Raw genomic sequence first — 17,083 nt, 5'->3', positions numbered from 1 at the left:
TACTCCTACAAGTGTTACAATGCACGAGAGGGTGTCAAAATTAACATCAACAGTTTCTAAATAACACCGAAGATTTTAACGACAGTGAAAAGCGTTGGAAAGATCCTCTGCAACATATCGGGCGTCTGAATGTTTCATTTTTGTGATTGGCAGTTTTTTAGACGTACATAAAATTGTGAAGCTGCTAGGGGCCAACAGGAGCACTTCCAAAATGACACCACCCCCTACCCCAAAAATTCACTCTGTTGCTCTTATGTCATTTATATTTCTTCCCAAACCGGGTGTTGGGCGGTACAACGATGGGCTACCAATTACGCCGCTTTGCAATTACAAAAACCTGAAAATGATGAATTGGGTTGTCCAGTTTCGACCATCATATTAATTTGGGCCCTGTTTGAATTGTGAAGTTTCTAACATAAAAATGAGAAATGTGGTTTTTCCTCTTTTGGGTCCTCAATACTTGATGGTGTCACGTGGCACTCAGAAGTAGATGATTAGCGACGGATCTGAGTATAGCAGTGTAAATGAGAGGTAGATTATCAGAACAAGTTAAACTGTAGTGGGAGGTAGGTATATATCGTTCACCTTTTGAAGGAAGATGGGTTATTGAATCATCCCCAACTTTTTCTTGGTGGGAAAAAACATAGGATGGATTCTTAAGAATCTTTCAGACTTCCAGGAGCCAAAATGTATTCTATATCAGTCAACAGGACAGCACAATTATTTTTTTTAATATCCATAAAAGCCGTTTTGATGTATGGTTTTTCAGGATATTACACCTGTGCATATGTATCATGAACATCGCCCTCTAGTGTGTCATGGTGTAAGCACCCCCATCCTCCCTCCACCCATCCACCTTACAAATTTCCATGGCCGGGTAAGTCATCCCCTCCAAAAATAAAGGACCCATTCTCCAGTTCCTGGCACAAATTTACGCCACAATCCGAATTTGCACGCACGCAAGATACAGTACCGAATTTAATATTAAATATCAATTATAATGCTGCTGAAAAATTCGATGGAACCTTGGGTGGAAACGGCACACTGCCGTGTAGCTGGTATCAGACGATATTAGTGCCACCATTTGTAAGTCTGACCTCATTGAGAGCTTCGTAAATGAATATTTTAGTAGAAGGGTTTGGGCCCAAGTCGTCTTAGTTATGATAACCGGAATGGAAAATACCAACCGGCCCACGAGCCACAAAATGCTCTAATAGCAGAAAATTTGACAGCTTACACATCGTGATTCGGTCCATGCAGGCAATTTTGGATCTATTTAATACCGGCCTTCAAACCTAAATGCAAACCACACATTTTCTGCTCAAGTAAACGGCTGCGACACTTAAAAGAGTCTGATCTTCCCATCAGATGCAGCCTATGGATACGTGGGTGCCAAGTCGCAAAAACTAAAATATTAAAGGGGACTCGACACGTTATTAAGGGACAACGTAGCCAGGTAAGCATATTTCGGACAACACCTCTGACCAGACCTTGTGAGCATGTGCAATTTAACGGCGAACGTCATTTTATTAGACCTATTTCCAAATACTGCAGTTGATATTGGTTGTTTTTGGAATTGTACTAGTTCAGTATTTTTCAAAGTTTCTGTTTACAAGTATATGCGCACAAAAAAGATACGATCTTGCGCACGTGTTACATGTAAATGTTCAAAATATCCAGAGGCTATTGCTTTCAGCTATTCAAGGCTGAAAACATTTAAGAAAATATTTAATTTCCACACTGTCCACGGGCAAAAACAGTAACCATCGCAGTTTCACAGACCAGACAAACAAAATTTGACACAGAGGTGCAAGAAATAAAGTCTACAAACATGCGAACATTACTCACCAAAGTTGGAAAGTAATAAAGACAAAAATACTGCCAATGGCGTGTAAAAACAAAAACAAAAAACAAAAAAACCCGACAAACACAACAGCAAGGGCGTTCCCAGGCCAAGCACGGAACATAGGAATACGAAAACGTGGCCAACAGGAAAACGTATTTAATTGCAGGTAGAACAAAATTAAGAAACAAAATTATCCCAGAAACACAGAAATTTGACAGAAGTATACATCATAAAATATTCTCAACAAGAACTGGAGAATGAACTCGAAGTTTCCCCTTTCTCCCCTTTCTCCATCTGTGTGCTCCCCCATAATACTGAAAAGGAGTATGGCAGTGATGTGGACGGTAAGAGGTCAAAGTGTATGTGCACCGTTAACAAAACATGGCAGACAGCGTAATGTAAAGAACAACATCGTCACCAATAGGGATTCCATTTGTTAGCCAATTCGACGAGTATTTTACGCAGTTTCTGATTCCAGAACATGAGGCATGTGGAGCTGCATCCTCCCCTCCATCCAATGGGGTCACGCAAATGTTTCAAAAAGGCGTGGAATATGAAGTGCAAGAATTCTACGGATCTCAAGCGCCCCGAAAATTGCGTCGAGCTTCGCAGCCAGGTTCGACACAACTTAAAGAAAACACCTGACCCAAATGTTTCACGGGAGGATGATAATCATGCAAACTACGGCCTCTAAAGCAGGTAGTTGCCAGACGAATATCGTTTAATAGCGTACAAAAAACGTGAACATGGAGAACAGTAGTGTTCTTTTAGTAACGCAATACACAACAGCTTATGTCAACTGTTATTGCCATTCTACTAGTTCAGCAATTTTCAACTTCCCTGTGCACAAGTACGCGCACATACACCATACAACCTTATACAACCTTGTTTGTAAGTAGCCGCAGATAATGTTACTGTCATGTATTTCAAAGGGCTGAAAAAGTTTTAAGAAAAATTGACAGAAGTTTTTCCTGACTACTTTATTTCCTTGAATTTCGAATGAAATTTCAAAAACTTACCAAACACAACTATCCGTGTGAAGATTTAAGGTGCCTGGATATTCAAAATTTCAATTTCTAAGTGACATGTAAATGGTATTAGGCTACCATTTGCACCAAAGCGACTTAAAGGCTGTAGTAAGAGACAAACGCACCGCACTTAAGAAACCAACTGCCGGCGAGTTCACTTTCCATGTCTAGTGGGATCAACACGTAAGTTTCTTACTGTTTACCATGTTTTTACTTGAGAATAGAAAGTATGTATTTAGTCTGGTACACCTGAGGCGGTCATACTTTAAGCTACTATCACCTAACTCATGCAGCCTCCGGGAGCTGCAACAGCTAAATGTCCATGCTATAACTTACATGTAATACATTGCATTAAGTAATTGAAAATATGCTATAACTTACATGTAATACATTGCATAACTTACATGTAATACATTGCATTAAGTAATTGAAAATATTGAGAAGTCCTGCCAATGTCGAGGACACGTGTTAACATTAAACTTACCCTTTCCGGAGAATATTAAAAGAAAACGATTTTGTGTAAAGAGTACCCTTTCCACAGACTGCTGTAGAGCAGCAAGCTTCCAGAACCCTCACACGGTCTGCCCGAGGGGATTTTAAATGGAGTCGTCCTATCAGATTCGATAACGTTTGGAAGAATCATTCCTCATTGAAAGCAGAGACACTTATGTCGGAATTTTTACCATTATGTTCCTCAAGCAATATTTTGGAATGTCTCCTGGAAATGGGTAAAAACGAAATTCGTTAACCATTCACTTCCAGGAGTATCGTTCCTAGGTCTCCTTGTTCATGAACATTTATTTTCAATACGGCCACTTCACAATAGTGCGCCACCAAGAGTTTGAAACGCGTTGGCCAATCACACTGCGCAAAATCTGTCGACCAAGTGCTAGTTTGGAAAGGGTTGACAGATATCGCTCATTTTGATTGGCCAACGCGTTGCAAATTCTTGGTGGATCTTAAGGATCTCACTTCTTTTTTAGATTCCAAATCCAGTGAATATTTTAAAGAGCGAATGAATTTTATATATGCAAAGTAATCTCTTGGATTGAATGAATGAACTTTTAAACTTCGAAATTCTTTAAATATATAACAAAAAATTACAATGTTAACATTTTGTCGAAATTTAGACATTTTTTACAAGGTAATGGCTTATTTATTTACGGAAAATCTCACTTTATCCGAATTAAGAAGTCATCTGAATTGAGAAATTATCTGATCTGAGAAAGCATCTAAATAGAGAAATCATCCGAAGCCGCGTATTAAAAGTATTAGACGATATTCTGCAAAAGCCTCATAGTGCTTTAAGTATAGTTTTTGAAAAAGATGAGCACATTTTTCCAGGATTGTTTTCACTATGTTTTCACAAGTTGCTTTTATTCGTGGTTGCTTATTAATTTTTTTTATTTATGTTAATTTTGATGCTCTCTCCTTTAGGATGGCGTGAGATTGAGATTTTGTGTAAAATACGTGCACCGAATAGCTGCTTTACGCTGAAAAAGTGTTCCAATTTTCAAAACGTGTTCAGTCTGTTCTGTACAAAATATTTTATTTCAATCTGAAAAAAAGTAAGACTTTAAAACTTCGTTCCACTCATTTTATTGGACTTTGAAAAAATTTACTTTCTTTTAAAATTCCTTGGAATCTAGAAAATACGCTGCGTCAATGAAAATTTATCTACTCTTTAAAACTTCATTCGAATCTTTAAAAAATGTATTAAATCCTTAAACTTTCGTTCTGCTTTCAAAGAATATACTCCAAACTGTCCGGGTTACATTGATCGAAGTACTCCCCAATTACGAAGAAAAACTAGGGTCGAAAAAATTGGAATATGTTTTGATAAATTGAAAACATTTTCAAATTGAACGTGCTTTAAAGTGAATGTCATTTCTAAAAATTCGTATTAGGTTCGTTTTTAAATAAAATTAGTATTCGTATCCGAATAGATTTCTCAAAAGCAGAAAGAAATTTGAAGGATCTAATACACTTTTTTCAAGATTCGAATGAAGTTTTAAAGAGTGGATGAATTTTCATTGACGCAGCGTATTTTTTTAGATTCCAAGGAATTTTCAAACAACGTAAATTTTTATAAAGCCAAAAGTTTTCAAGATTGGAATGAAGTTTTAAAGCCCAAACTTTTTTTCAGATCGTAATAAAATATTTGTTCAGATAGACTGAACTGACTAAAGCAGCTATTAGGTGCACGTATTTTCTCAAAATCTCATGCAATCCTAAATGAGACGCATCCAATTAAACTAAATCCAAATTAATAAGCAACCACGGATAAAAGCATCTTGTGAAAACTTCGTTTAGACAACCTTCGAAAATTATGCTTCACCTTTCGAAAAATTATGCTTGACGCACTATGAGGCTTTCGCATAATACCGTCTAAAAGATCGAATACTTTTGTACGCCGTTTTGGATTCGTTCGCAATTTGGATGCTTTGTCGGATCAGATAATTTCTAAATTCCGACGATTTCGACAAAAAGTTTCCATTGAAAAGGTTTTGTGCCATTTTTTTAAGAATAAATTTCATTCAATCCTAGAGATTACGTTGCGTATATAAAAATTCATTCGCTCTTTAAAAATTCACTCGATGAAATGAGATACGATTTTGTTCAGTTTTTGAAAAATATCATATCCTAAACTTCTAAAATACGAGCTTTTAAAAAATGAAAACACATTAAATTTAAAGCTAAAATGCAATCAATTTAACAAAAACATGTTCCAATTTTTTTTACCCTTATTCTACTTTGTAGTGGATGGCGTACTCCGACCGGTATACCTCAGACAGTTCAAAAAATTCTTGGTGCAGACGCAGCCAGAAATGCCCGAATATTAACGATACCATCCGAATGGTTTTTTCCTCTCCCCTTTCATTTGGCTACCAATTTCAATCTTTGTAACAATTTTACAGTTTTGAGGAGCATTAAAGAAAAGTGTTGACGTTAAACGGAATTTAATACGAACAGCAAAGTTCAGAATGGTTCGACTATTCCCGGGAATATGGGGGAGTGTTGATCACGTAGACATTGGGTGATACAGGACCCTTGATAAGAAGAGTAGTTGGAATCATTGGGTCTTAATATGCAGCGAGTTGAACTGGTTTTAGCTAACTCGCCGCGGCGAGAAAAAATGTTTTTGCAAGTGGCCCTTCCGTATAACCGCGGTACCCGGTGCTCATTATACTTGAAGGGACCAGCCCACCCGAGCAAGCGTGGTGATCAAGTGATAAGACGTCTCCACTGGAAAGGAGATCATAGGTTCCAGTCCTGAGGTGATTTTTCACAAGCCTTCAGGTAACACTTCGTGGGCCTACACAGTATTATGTCAACGAAAGGCAAAGCACCTAAAATGAAACATCATTTTAACACTTTCTGAGCAGAAAAGGGAGTAATTGATTAGTAAATGGGTGCAACCTTTGTTAATCATTGGACAGTACGGCACAAAATTAAAAGGGTTGTCCTAATAAAAAAGGAATTTACAACAGTGAAAAGCGGCCCATCTTTAATTAAGATTCTTAGGCAACATTCCCATTAAATCACGGAATGCATGTTTGGGCCTTTTTCAACCCATTGCCAATTCGGAGAAATAATCTACAGCAATATATTTGACCAGGTAGGACTTAAAAAAGCTTGATGTCCTTATGTTTCATTATGTCACACACTTTAGTTTTTAGTTAGCTCAATTAGAGCATTTATGGTTGAGTGCCCTAAATTCGCGCATACAAATACTCGCACATCTAACTTTCTCGTCGTGAAACCCTTAAACGAAATTATGCACTGACGTGAACTATCGATGATCGATAGCCTTTTTCGCATTTTTTGCGGCTATGCAAATTAAAGACTTTTCCGGTGCAGTGTTCTCCACGGGCTGTTTTAGCAGGGCGGACCGCCCTGCCAAAATTTTGGGCCGCCCCGCTAACATTTTGCCGCCCTGCTAAAATTTGTGCCACCCTGCTATTTTTTTGATTAGCGTATTTTCCCCCAAATGTCTACTTTCTCAAGATCTTAATAAAAAGGGGTTTACCGCAGTTTGTAGATCGACGCTTATGACGTACTAAGGTGTACTGACAATGGTGATCGTTGGCTTTCGCCATCGAATATTTCGATGAAGAAACTCCTCCTGAAGCATATCCTAGCCAATATTTCACGTTGTAAATGCAATCAGGTTTGGGGACAAATTACAGACGAAAGTGGACTGGAAATTGCCCCAGAATGCACCACAGAGCATCTGGAATCCAAAATTTCCAGGGCCCCGGACCCAGCGCCGTTCAGGGCTTCGCGCTTTGCGCTCTCAATTTTGTCTACCACCCCGCCAAATTTTCCGGCCGTCGAGAACGCTGCTGTGAAAATTCGGAAAAAACGTCAGGAGAGCATACAGTTTTACTTTACACTCTAGAAATACCAAATGTTCGCTCAAGATTGGCGTAGGACGTCCAGTACAGACACTAAATGACTCTTCGATCGACGTTCACAGGCTATTTAGGGCGTCATCAAATATGGAGCCTGATACGCACCTTATAGACTAATCCGATTGGACGCAATAACTGCGATGGCACGGCACTCATATGCACATTCTTCAGCTGCATTTGGCAATTCACGACACATATTGGTCGAAGAGTTACGTAACGCGCGCGTATCACCTGTCCACTAGCGTTGTACCACCGCAGTAATGGCGTCTAATTCTGGTTGTCGAATACCACTCTACATGTATTGTGAGATTTTCGTTGCTGACAACAGGCGCAGATCCGACGACACTGTTTTGTATGGCTTTTTTCAGAAGTACACGTAGAATGAGAAATTCTATTCATACCATCCACATCAATTACTCAAATCAGTGCTCATTATGATTCATTTGAAAAAAAATCCACGCCTCACTGCAACTTGAAATGAAATTTTCGAAAAGGGAGGGAGGACGAGAAAGAGGAAGTGCTGGAAAGTCAAAATATGGCGAGTGAATTTTTTCCCAACCACATCACAATGCTAAAAAATTAGCCATCATTCAAGAGACACCAACTGGCAGCTTTTTAATAGTAGGGAATCACCGATAACCCAATGAAATGACGTTTGCAAATGTTTGTGCGCGAATTATTATGACGTAGGCTAAGGTTTACTACAGCCGATCCGACTTGTTTGCGGACGTCGGTGTTCTTGTCGCTTCGGCGACATCCGTGTTTTTAGATATATTCCGCATAGGATTTTACTCAAACTTTCAAAATTCAGTTTATTTAACGACAATTTTTGTAGACCAATGTGCGCAAACGACGGTTGGTAATTCGTGGATAACCCACGGTGGGAAATTAAGCTAAATGGGCCCCCATGACCGAAAGTTCTAAACGTGTGCTTTTGATACGGATAATGGAAAATGTCTTATACAAAATTTCATTTGGGTCGTAGTTAGTATAGGAATACAAAATGCGTGCCATCGAAGCAAATACTGCAAGTGATGAACACGGGGCTTTAAGCTCCATTTCACCATTTTGCGAGACAACCTAGTGAAAGTTAGCATAATACTACAGATACATCAGACCATTGTGCACATGTAGCGTATCAGAAGATAAACATATCATGTCGCACATGTGCACAAATACAAGGTCAGTAACATTCTTTTAGGAATAAAAATAAGTACGCAAGTACTGCAGTGCAAAATTCAATGTAGGTTAGTTCTTTACTTACCGTACCTTCCGTCACACCAAAAATGTTGATAATGTGTGCATAATCATTTCGGAAATTGATAGGGTGTATTACGTTCCATATGTACTTGGGGACATACCTGTGCAAACCTACATACAATGTTTGCTTAATAGTGAAGAACATGTAAATGAGATTTCAATGCCTCCTAACCTAAAAACAGAACTATAATGGTACCTTCCGTGTAGTCTTCAAAATATTGCACTGACAATCCCATACGTTTTGGTAGTTATTGTGATAGGTGTTTCAAAGGGAGGGTTATAGAATGTTTACAGCAACTGTACTGTTATCGTGCTGTTTTGTCTATTGAAAAACAGCAAAAACAGCTTAGTGTAAAGGAAAGATGCAACTAAAAAGCCTTCCCTCAAGAACTGCAAGAACTTTGATAAGCATTCATGGAAAGAAACAACTGTGCAGTGGAAAAGAAGTGAATATGGAGTGAAGCACGTGCGAGGAAATAATGTGTCTATTGCAGCACAACTGAAGTAACACAATACCACCTACAACAGTGTAATAACAAAGAAAAGACACACATAGATATCTCAAACTCCTAATTTAAATTGATATCCTAGGACTATTTTACGTAATGGAATATAGGCGAGACATTTTCTTCCTATACACTCCCTTCTCCCTAAAACTGAATTAACCCTATCAATACAGCGATATATACGGATGAAATCAACATCAATGCACAGACCTTTCACACAAACAACCATACCAAATACACTTAAAACGATCACATATACAGACAAAACAAATATTTTACGCAAATGACCAGTTACAATTGTGGTTTAAAGAGGTCACAAGAGTGCAGATTATGCCCAAGAACTGAAAATATTAATGGGTTATTACAAGTAACAGAGGCCCGACTACCAAACACAAGGGTGGATCAATAACTGAATTTCGGGGATGGGACAGCCAAACTTGTTTTTGGGAGCCCAGAAAATATCTCAAGTAACCTCTCATTCCCTCCCTCAGGGTGAGGATTTATTGTCAGGCTTTTTACATGCTTATGGAACGAATAAATATAAAATAGACCCGACCTTCCCATAAAGAAATTGGCTCCTCTACTTGAATAAAAGGGGCTACTGAGATGTATAGCATCCCTGGATCCACCCTTGGCCAAATAAAGCATTATAATCATTAAGATATGTGCAGAGAAAGTAGAACTTTTAAAATCTTAAAGGGTTCTCACACCAATCATACAATAGCTTTCAGATAGCTTTTGAAGGTTAGAAATAAATAATTCTAATGGGCTCTCGATTTCATTTTCAATAATAATTCAAGAAAACAATTCTTAAAACAATTTGTGAAGATCAACATTGATTCGTGTATTTAGAAAGCTTCACACCTGAATGACACTTCCACACAATACCACACAACACAGAAGAGTTTCTAAGATTTCAATGACAAAACATCAAGCAATTTCACACAAAAATCTAAGAAAAACAAACCTGTTGAAACAGAAGGGGTTGAAACACCAATAGTAGTTTTCTCAATGGCTGTTGTTGTTGGGAATCCTCCAGAGGTTGTTTGCGTCTCTGTAGTGCTGAAATCTCCTGCAGTAGTCTCTACCACTGTTGGTTCAACAGCTGCAGTAGTTCGTTTGACTGTGGTTGTTTGGGTCTCTGTTGTGACATCAGCCACAGTTGTCTCTGCTACTAAAGATGTCACAGCAGCTGGAGTACTTGGTTGTGCTGTGGTTGTTTGTGTATCCGCTGTGGTGACATCAGCCATAGTTGTCTTCACCACGGTTCTTGTCTCACCAACTACAGTTGTTTCTTGAGATGTGGTTGTTTGTGTCTCCGTTGAGGGGACATCACTTGGAGTTGTCTCTAACAGTGTTGTCACAGCAGCTGTACTACTTCGTTCTGCTTCTGTTGGAGTATCAGCCAGGGTTGTTGTCTCAGCCACTACAGTTGTTGCTGTCTCAGCAGTAGTGACAATAGCAACTAAAACTGTCCTTGCCTCAGAAACAGCAGTAGTAGGTTGAAAAATGGTCGTTTGTGTCTCAGTAATAGAAACATCAGCAACGGTTGTCGCTGCAAGAGAGGTCGTCTCAACAACCTCACTTGTTAGTTGGGCAGTGGTTGTTTGGGTGTCTTTAGTAGTGACATCAGCCAAACTTGTCTGAACCACGGTTGTTGTCTCACCTACTACAGTTGTTTGTTCGGCAGTCGTTGTCTGTGTTTCTGTTGTTGTGACATCGGCCACCGTTGTCTCTACTACTCTAGTTGTCTCAAAAGATGAAGTAGTTGGTTGAGAAGAAGTTGTTGCTGTCTCAGTAGTGGTGACATCACCCAAACTTGTCTCTACAAGTGTTGTCACAGGAGCTGTACTACTTGGTCCCTCTGTACTTGTTTGTGTCTCCTCTCTAGTTACATCAGTCAAAGTTGTCTCTACCACTGTTGTATCAGCAACAGCAGTAGTTGGTTGAGAAGTGGTCGTTTGTGTCTCAGTAGTAGAAACATCAGCAACGGTTGTCGCTGCAAGAGAGGTCGTCTCAACAACCTCACTTGTTAGTTGGCCAGTGGTTGTTTGGGTGTCTTTAGTAGTGACTTCAGCCAAACTTGTCTGTACCACGGTTGTTGTCTCACTTACTACACTTGTTGGTTCGGCGGTGGTTGTCTGTGTCTCTATTGTTGTGACATCGGCCATCGTTGTCTCAACAGCTGCAGTAGACGGTTGAGAAAATGTTGTTGCTGTCTCTGTGGTAGTGACATCACCCAAAGTTGACTCTACAAGTGTTGTCACAGGAGCTGTACTACTTGGTCCCGCTGTACTTGTTTGTGTCTCCTCTGTATTTACATCAGTCAAAGTTGTTTTTACCACTGTTGTATCAGCAGCTGCAGTAGTTGGTTGAGAAGTGGTCGTTTGTGTCTCAGTAGTAGAAACATCAGCAACGGTTGTCGCTGCCAGAGAAGTCGTCTCAACAACCTCACTTGTTGGTTGGCCAGTGGTTGTTTGGGTGTCTTTAGTAGTGACTTCAGCCAAACTTGTCTGTACCACGGTTGTTGTCCTACCTACTACACTTGTTGGTTCGGCGGTGCTTGTCTGTGTCTCTATTGTTGTGACATCGGCCATTGTTGTCTCAACAGCTGCAGTAGTAGGTTGAGAAGATGTTGTTGCTGTCTCTGTGGTAGTGACATCACCCAAAGTTGACTCTACAAGTGTTGTCACAGGAGATGCACTACTTGGTTCCGATGTACTTGTTTGTGTCTCCTTTGTAGTTACATCAGTCAGAGTTGTGTCTACCACTGTTGTATCAGCAGCTGCAGTAGTTGGTTGAGAAGTGGTCGTTTGTGTCTCAGTAGTAGAAACATCAGCAACGGTTGTCGCTGCCAGAGAAGTCGTCTCAACAACCTCACTTGTTGGTTGGCCAGTGGTTGTTTGGGTGTCTTTAGTAGTGACTTCAGCCAAACTTGTCTGTACCACGGTTGTTGTCTCACCTACTACAGTTGTTGGTTCGGCGGTGGTTGTCTGTGTCTCTATTGTTGTGACATCGGCCATCGTTGTCTCAACATCTGCAGTAGACGGTTGAGAAAATGTTGTTGCTGTCTCTGTGGTAGTGACATCACCCAAAGTTGACTCTACAAGTGTTGTCACAAAAGATGCACTACTTGGTTCTGCTGTACTTGTTTGTGTCTCCTTTGTAGTTACATCAGTCAAAGTTGTCTCTACCACTGTTGTATCAGCAGCTGCAGTAGTTGGTTGAGAAGTGGTCGTTTGTGTCTCAGTAGTAGAAACATCAGCAACGGTTGTCGCTGCAAGAGAGGTTGTCTCAACAACCTCACTTGTTAGTTGGCCAGTGGTTGTTTGGGTGTCTTTAGTAGTGACTTCAGCCAAACTTGTCTGAACCACGGTTGTTGTCCTACCTACTACACTTGTTGGTTCGGCGGTGCTAGTCTGTGTCTCTATTGTTGTGACATCGGTCATTGTTGTCTCAACAGCTGCAGTAGTAGGTTGAGAAAATGTTGTTGCTGTCTCTGTGGTAGTGACATCACCCAAAGTTGACTCTACAAGTGTTGTCACAGGAGATGCACTACTTGGTTCCGATGTACTTGTTTGTGTCTCCTTTGTAGTTACATCAGTCAAAGTTGTGTCTACCACTGTTGTATCAGCAGCTCCAGTAGTTGGTTGAGAAGTGGTCGTTTGTGTCTCAGTAGTAGAAACATCAGCAACGGTTGTCGCTGCCAGAGAAGTCGTCTCAACAACCTCACTTGTTGGTTGGCCAGTGGTTGTTTGGGTGTCTTTAGTAGTGACTTCAGCCAAAATTGTCTGTACCACGGTTGTTGTCTCACCTACTACAGTTGTTGGTTCGGCGGTGGTTGTCTGTGTCTCTATTGTTGTGACATCGGCCATCGTTGTCTCAACATCTGCAGTAGTAGGTTGAGAAAATGTTGTTGCTGTCTCTGTGGTAGTGACATCACCCAAAGTTGACTCTACAAGTGTTGTCACAGGAGATGCACTACTTGGTTCTGCTGTACTTGTTTGTGTCTCCTTTGTAGTTACATCAGTCAAAGTTGTGCCTACCACTGTTGTATCAGCAGCTGCAGTAGTTGGTTGAGAAATGGTCGTTTGTGTCTCAGTAGTAGAGACATCAGCCACGGTTGTCTCTGCCAGAGAGGTTGTCTCAACAACCTCACTTGTTAGTTGGGCAGTGGTTGTTTGCGTGTCTTTAGTAGTGACTTTAGCCAAACTTGTCTGAACCACAGTTGTTGTCTCACCCACTACAGTTGTTGGTTCGACAGTCGTTTTCTGTGTTTCTGTTGTTGTGACATCGGCTACTGTTGTCTCAACTGCTCTTGTTGTCTCAAAAGATGCAGTAGTTGGTTGAGAAGAAGTTGTTCCTGTCTCAGTAGTGGTGACATCACCCAAAGTTGTCTCTACAAGTGTTGTCACAGGAGATGTACTACTTGGTCCCGCTGTACTTGTTTGTGTCTCCTCTGTATTTACATCAGTCAAAGTTGTTTTTACCACTGTTGTATCAGCAGCTGCAGTAGTTGGTTGAGAAGTGGTCGTTTGTGTCTCAGTAGTAGAAACATCAGCAACGGTTGTCGCTGCCAGAGAAGTCGTCTCAACAACCTCACTTGTTGGTTGGCCAGTGGTTGTTTGGGTGTCTTTAGTAGTGACTTCAGCCAAACTTGTCTTTACCACGGTTGTTGTCCTACCTACTACACTTGTTGGTTCGGCGGTGCTTGTCTGTGTCTCTATTGTTGTGACATCGGCCATTGTTGTCTCAACAGCTGCAGTAGTAGGTTGAGAAGATGTTGTTGCTGTCTCTGTGGTAGTGACATCACCCAAAGTTGACTCTACAAGTGTTGTCACAGGAGATGCACTACTTGGTTCCGATGTACTTGTTTGTGTCTCCTTTGTAGTTACATCAGTCAGAGTTGTGTCTACCACTGTTGTATCAGCAGCTGCAGTAGTTGGTTGAGAAGTGGTCGTTTGTGTCTCAGTAGTAGAAACATCAGCAACGGTTGTCGCTGCCAGAGAAGTCGTCTCAACAACCTCACTTGTTGGTTGGCCAGTGGTTGTTTGGGTGTCTTTAGTAGTGACTTCAGCCAAACTTGTCTGTACCACGGTTGTTGTCTCACCTACTACAGTTGTTGGTTCGGCGGTGGTTGTCTGTGTCTCTATTGTTGTGACATCGGCCATCGTTGTCTCAACATCTGCAGTAGACGGTTGAGAAAATGTTGTTGCTGTCTCTGTGGTAGTGACATCACCCAAAGTTGACTCTACAAGTGTTGTCACAAAAGATGCACTACTTGGTTCTGCTGTACTTGTTTGTGTCTCCTTTGTAGTTACATCAGTCAAAGTTGTGCCTACCACTGTTGTATCAGCAGCTGCAGTAGTTGGTTGAAAAGTGGTCGTTTGTGTCTCAGTAGTAGAGACATCAGCAACGGTTGTCTCTGCCAGAGAGGTTGTCTCAACAACCTCACTTGTTAGTTGGGCAGTGGTTGTTTGGGTGTCTTTAGTAGTGACATCAGCCAAACTTGTCTGAACCACGGTTGTTGTCTCACCTACTACAGTTGTTTGTTCGGCAGTCGTTGTCTGTGTTTCTGTTGTTGTGACATCGGCCACCGTTGTCTCTACTACTCTAGTTGTCTCAAAAGATGCAGTAGTTGGTTGAGAAGAAGTTGTTGCTGTCCCAGTAGTGGTGACATCACCCAAAGTTGTCTCTACAAGTGTTGTCACAGCAGCTGTACTACTTGGTCCCGCTGTACTTGTTTGTGTCTCCTCTGTAGTTACATCAGTCAAAGTTGTCTCTACCACTGTTGTATCAGCAACTGCAGTAGTTGGTTGAGAAGTGGTCGTTTGTGTCTCAGTAGTAGAAACATCAGCAACGGTTGTCGCTGCAAGAGAGGTCGTCTCAACAACCTCACTTGTTAGTTGGCCAGTGGTTGTTTGGGTGTCTTTAGTAGTGACATCAGCCAAACTTGTCTGTACCACGGTTGTTGTCTCACCCACTACACTTGTTGGTTTGGCGGTGCTTGTCTGTGTCTCTATTGTTGTGACATCGGCCATCACTGTCTCAACAGCTGCAGTAGACGGTTGAGAAAATGTTGTTGCTGTCTCTGTGGTAGTGACATCCCCCAAAGTTGACTCTACAAGTGTTGTCACAGGAGATGCACTACTTGGTTCCGCTGTACTTGTTTGTGTGTCCTTTGTAGTTACATCAGTCAAAGTTGTTTTTACCACTGTTGTATCAGCAGCTGCAGTAGTTGGTTGAGAAGTGGTCGTTTGTGTCTCAGTAGTAGAAACATCAGCAACGGTTGTCGCTGCCAGAGAAGTCGTCTCAACAACCTCACTTGTTGGTTGGCCAGTGGTTGTTTGGGTGTCTTTAGTAGTGACTTCAGCCAAACTTGTCTGTACCACGGTTGTTGTCCTACCCACTACACTTGTTGGTTTGGCGGTGCTTGTCTGTGTCTCGATTGTTGTGACATCGGCCATCACTGTCTCAACAGCTGCAGTAGACGGTTGAGAAAATGTTGTTGCTGTCTCTGTGGTAGTGACATCCCCCAAAGTTGACTCTACAAGTGTTGTCACAGGAGATGCACTACTTGGTTCCGCTGTACTTGTTTGTGTCTCCTTTGTAGTTACATCAGTCAAAGTTGTTTTTACCACTGTTGTATCAGCAGCTGCAGTAGTTGGTTGAGAAGTGGTCGTTTGTGTCTCAGTAGTAGAAACATCAGCAACGGTTGTCGCTGCCAGAGAAGTCGTCTCAACAACCTCACTTGTTGGTTGGCCAGTGGTTGTTTGGGTGTCTTTAGTAGTGACTTCAGCCAAACTTGTCTGTACCACGGTTGTTGTCCTACCTACTACACTTGTTGGTTCGGCGGTGCTTGTCTGTGTCTCTATTGTTGTGACATCGGCCATTGTTGTCTCAACAGCTGCAGTAGTAGGTTGAGAAGATGTTGTTGCTGTCTCTGTGGTAGTGACATCACCCAAAGTTGACTCTACAAGTGTTGTCACAGGAGATGCACTACTTGGTTCCGATGTACTTGTTTGTGTCTCCTTTGTAGTTACATCAGTCAGAGTTGTGTCTACCACTGTTGTATCAGCAGCTGCAGTAGTTGGTTGAGAAGTGGTCGTTTGTGTCTCAGTAGTAGAAACATCAGCAACGGTTGTCGCTGCCAGAGAAGTCGTCTCAACAACCTCACTTGTTGGTTGGCCAGTGGTTGTTTGGGTGTCTTTAGTAGTGACTTCAGCCAAACTTGTCTGTACCACGGTTGTTGTCTCACCTACTACAGTTGTTGGTTCGGCGGTGGTTGTCTGTGTCTCTATTGTTGTGACATCGGCCATCGTTGTCTCAACATCTGCAGTAGACGGTTGAGAAAATGTTGTTGCTGTCTCTGTGGTAGTGACATCACCCAAAGTTGACTCTACAAGTGTTGTCACAGGAGATGCACTACTTGGTTCTGCTGTACTTGTTTGTGTCTCCTTTGTAGTTACATCAGTCAAAGTTGTGCCTACCACTGTTGTATCAGCAGCTGCAGTAGTTGGTTGAAAAGTGGTCGTTTGTGTCTCAGTAGTAGAGACATCAGCAACGGTTGTCTCTGCCAGAGAGGTTGTCTCAACAACCTCACTTGTTAGTTGGGCAGTGGTTGTTTGGGTGTCTTTAGTAGTGACATCAGCCAAACTTGTCTGAACCACGGTTGTTGTCTCACCTACTACAGTTGTTTGTTCGGCAGTCGTTGTCTGTGTTTCTGTTGTTGTGACATCGGCCACCGTTGTCTCTACTACTCTAGTTGTCTCAAAAGATGCAGTAGTTGGTTGAGAAGAAGTTGTTGCTGTCCCAGTAGTGGTGACATCACCCAAAGTTGTCTCTACAATTGTTGTCACAGCAGCTGTACTACTTGGTCCCGCTGTACTTGTTTGTGTCTCCTCTGTAGTTACATCAGTCAAAGTTGTCTCTACCACTGTTATATCAGCAACTGCAGTAGTTGGTTGAGAAGTGGTCGTTTGTGTCTCAGCAGTAGAAACATCAGCAACGGTTGTCGCTGCAAGAGAG

At 41.4% G+C, this 17,083-nt stretch overlaps 2 protein-coding genes across 2 annotated transcripts in view; both read right to left on the bottom strand.

Annotated features, from left to right (window-relative positions):
* LOC110984815 (uncharacterized) overlaps nt 1-17,083 on the bottom strand; it is a 339,182-nt gene that overhangs the window by 232,008 nt on the left and 90,091 nt on the right. The gene's annotated exons all lie outside the window — the stretch shown is intronic.
* Nucleotides 1-17,083, bottom strand: part of LOC147797466 (uncharacterized) — a 153,753-nt gene that overhangs the window by 102,327 nt on the left and 34,343 nt on the right. The window contains exons 5-6 of the mRNA XM_087143499.1: nt 16,864-16,919; nt 16,233-16,344 (exon numbers count right to left, since the gene is read on the bottom strand). Coding sequence (XP_086999625.1) covers nt 16,233-16,344; nt 16,864-16,919 — 168 coding nt within the window. The remainder of the gene's footprint in view (nt 1-16,232; nt 16,345-16,863; nt 16,920-17,083) is intronic.

The sequence above is a fragment of the Acanthaster planci genome, linkage group LG11, assembly GCF_054643075.1.
Source record: "Acanthaster planci isolate LZ-2023a linkage group LG11, COTS_SCS, whole genome shotgun sequence".
NCBI classification, from domain to species: Eukaryota; Metazoa; Echinodermata; class Asteroidea; order Valvatida; family Acanthasteridae; genus Acanthaster; species Acanthaster planci.
This window is presented reverse-complemented; position numbering and strand designations above follow the sequence as displayed.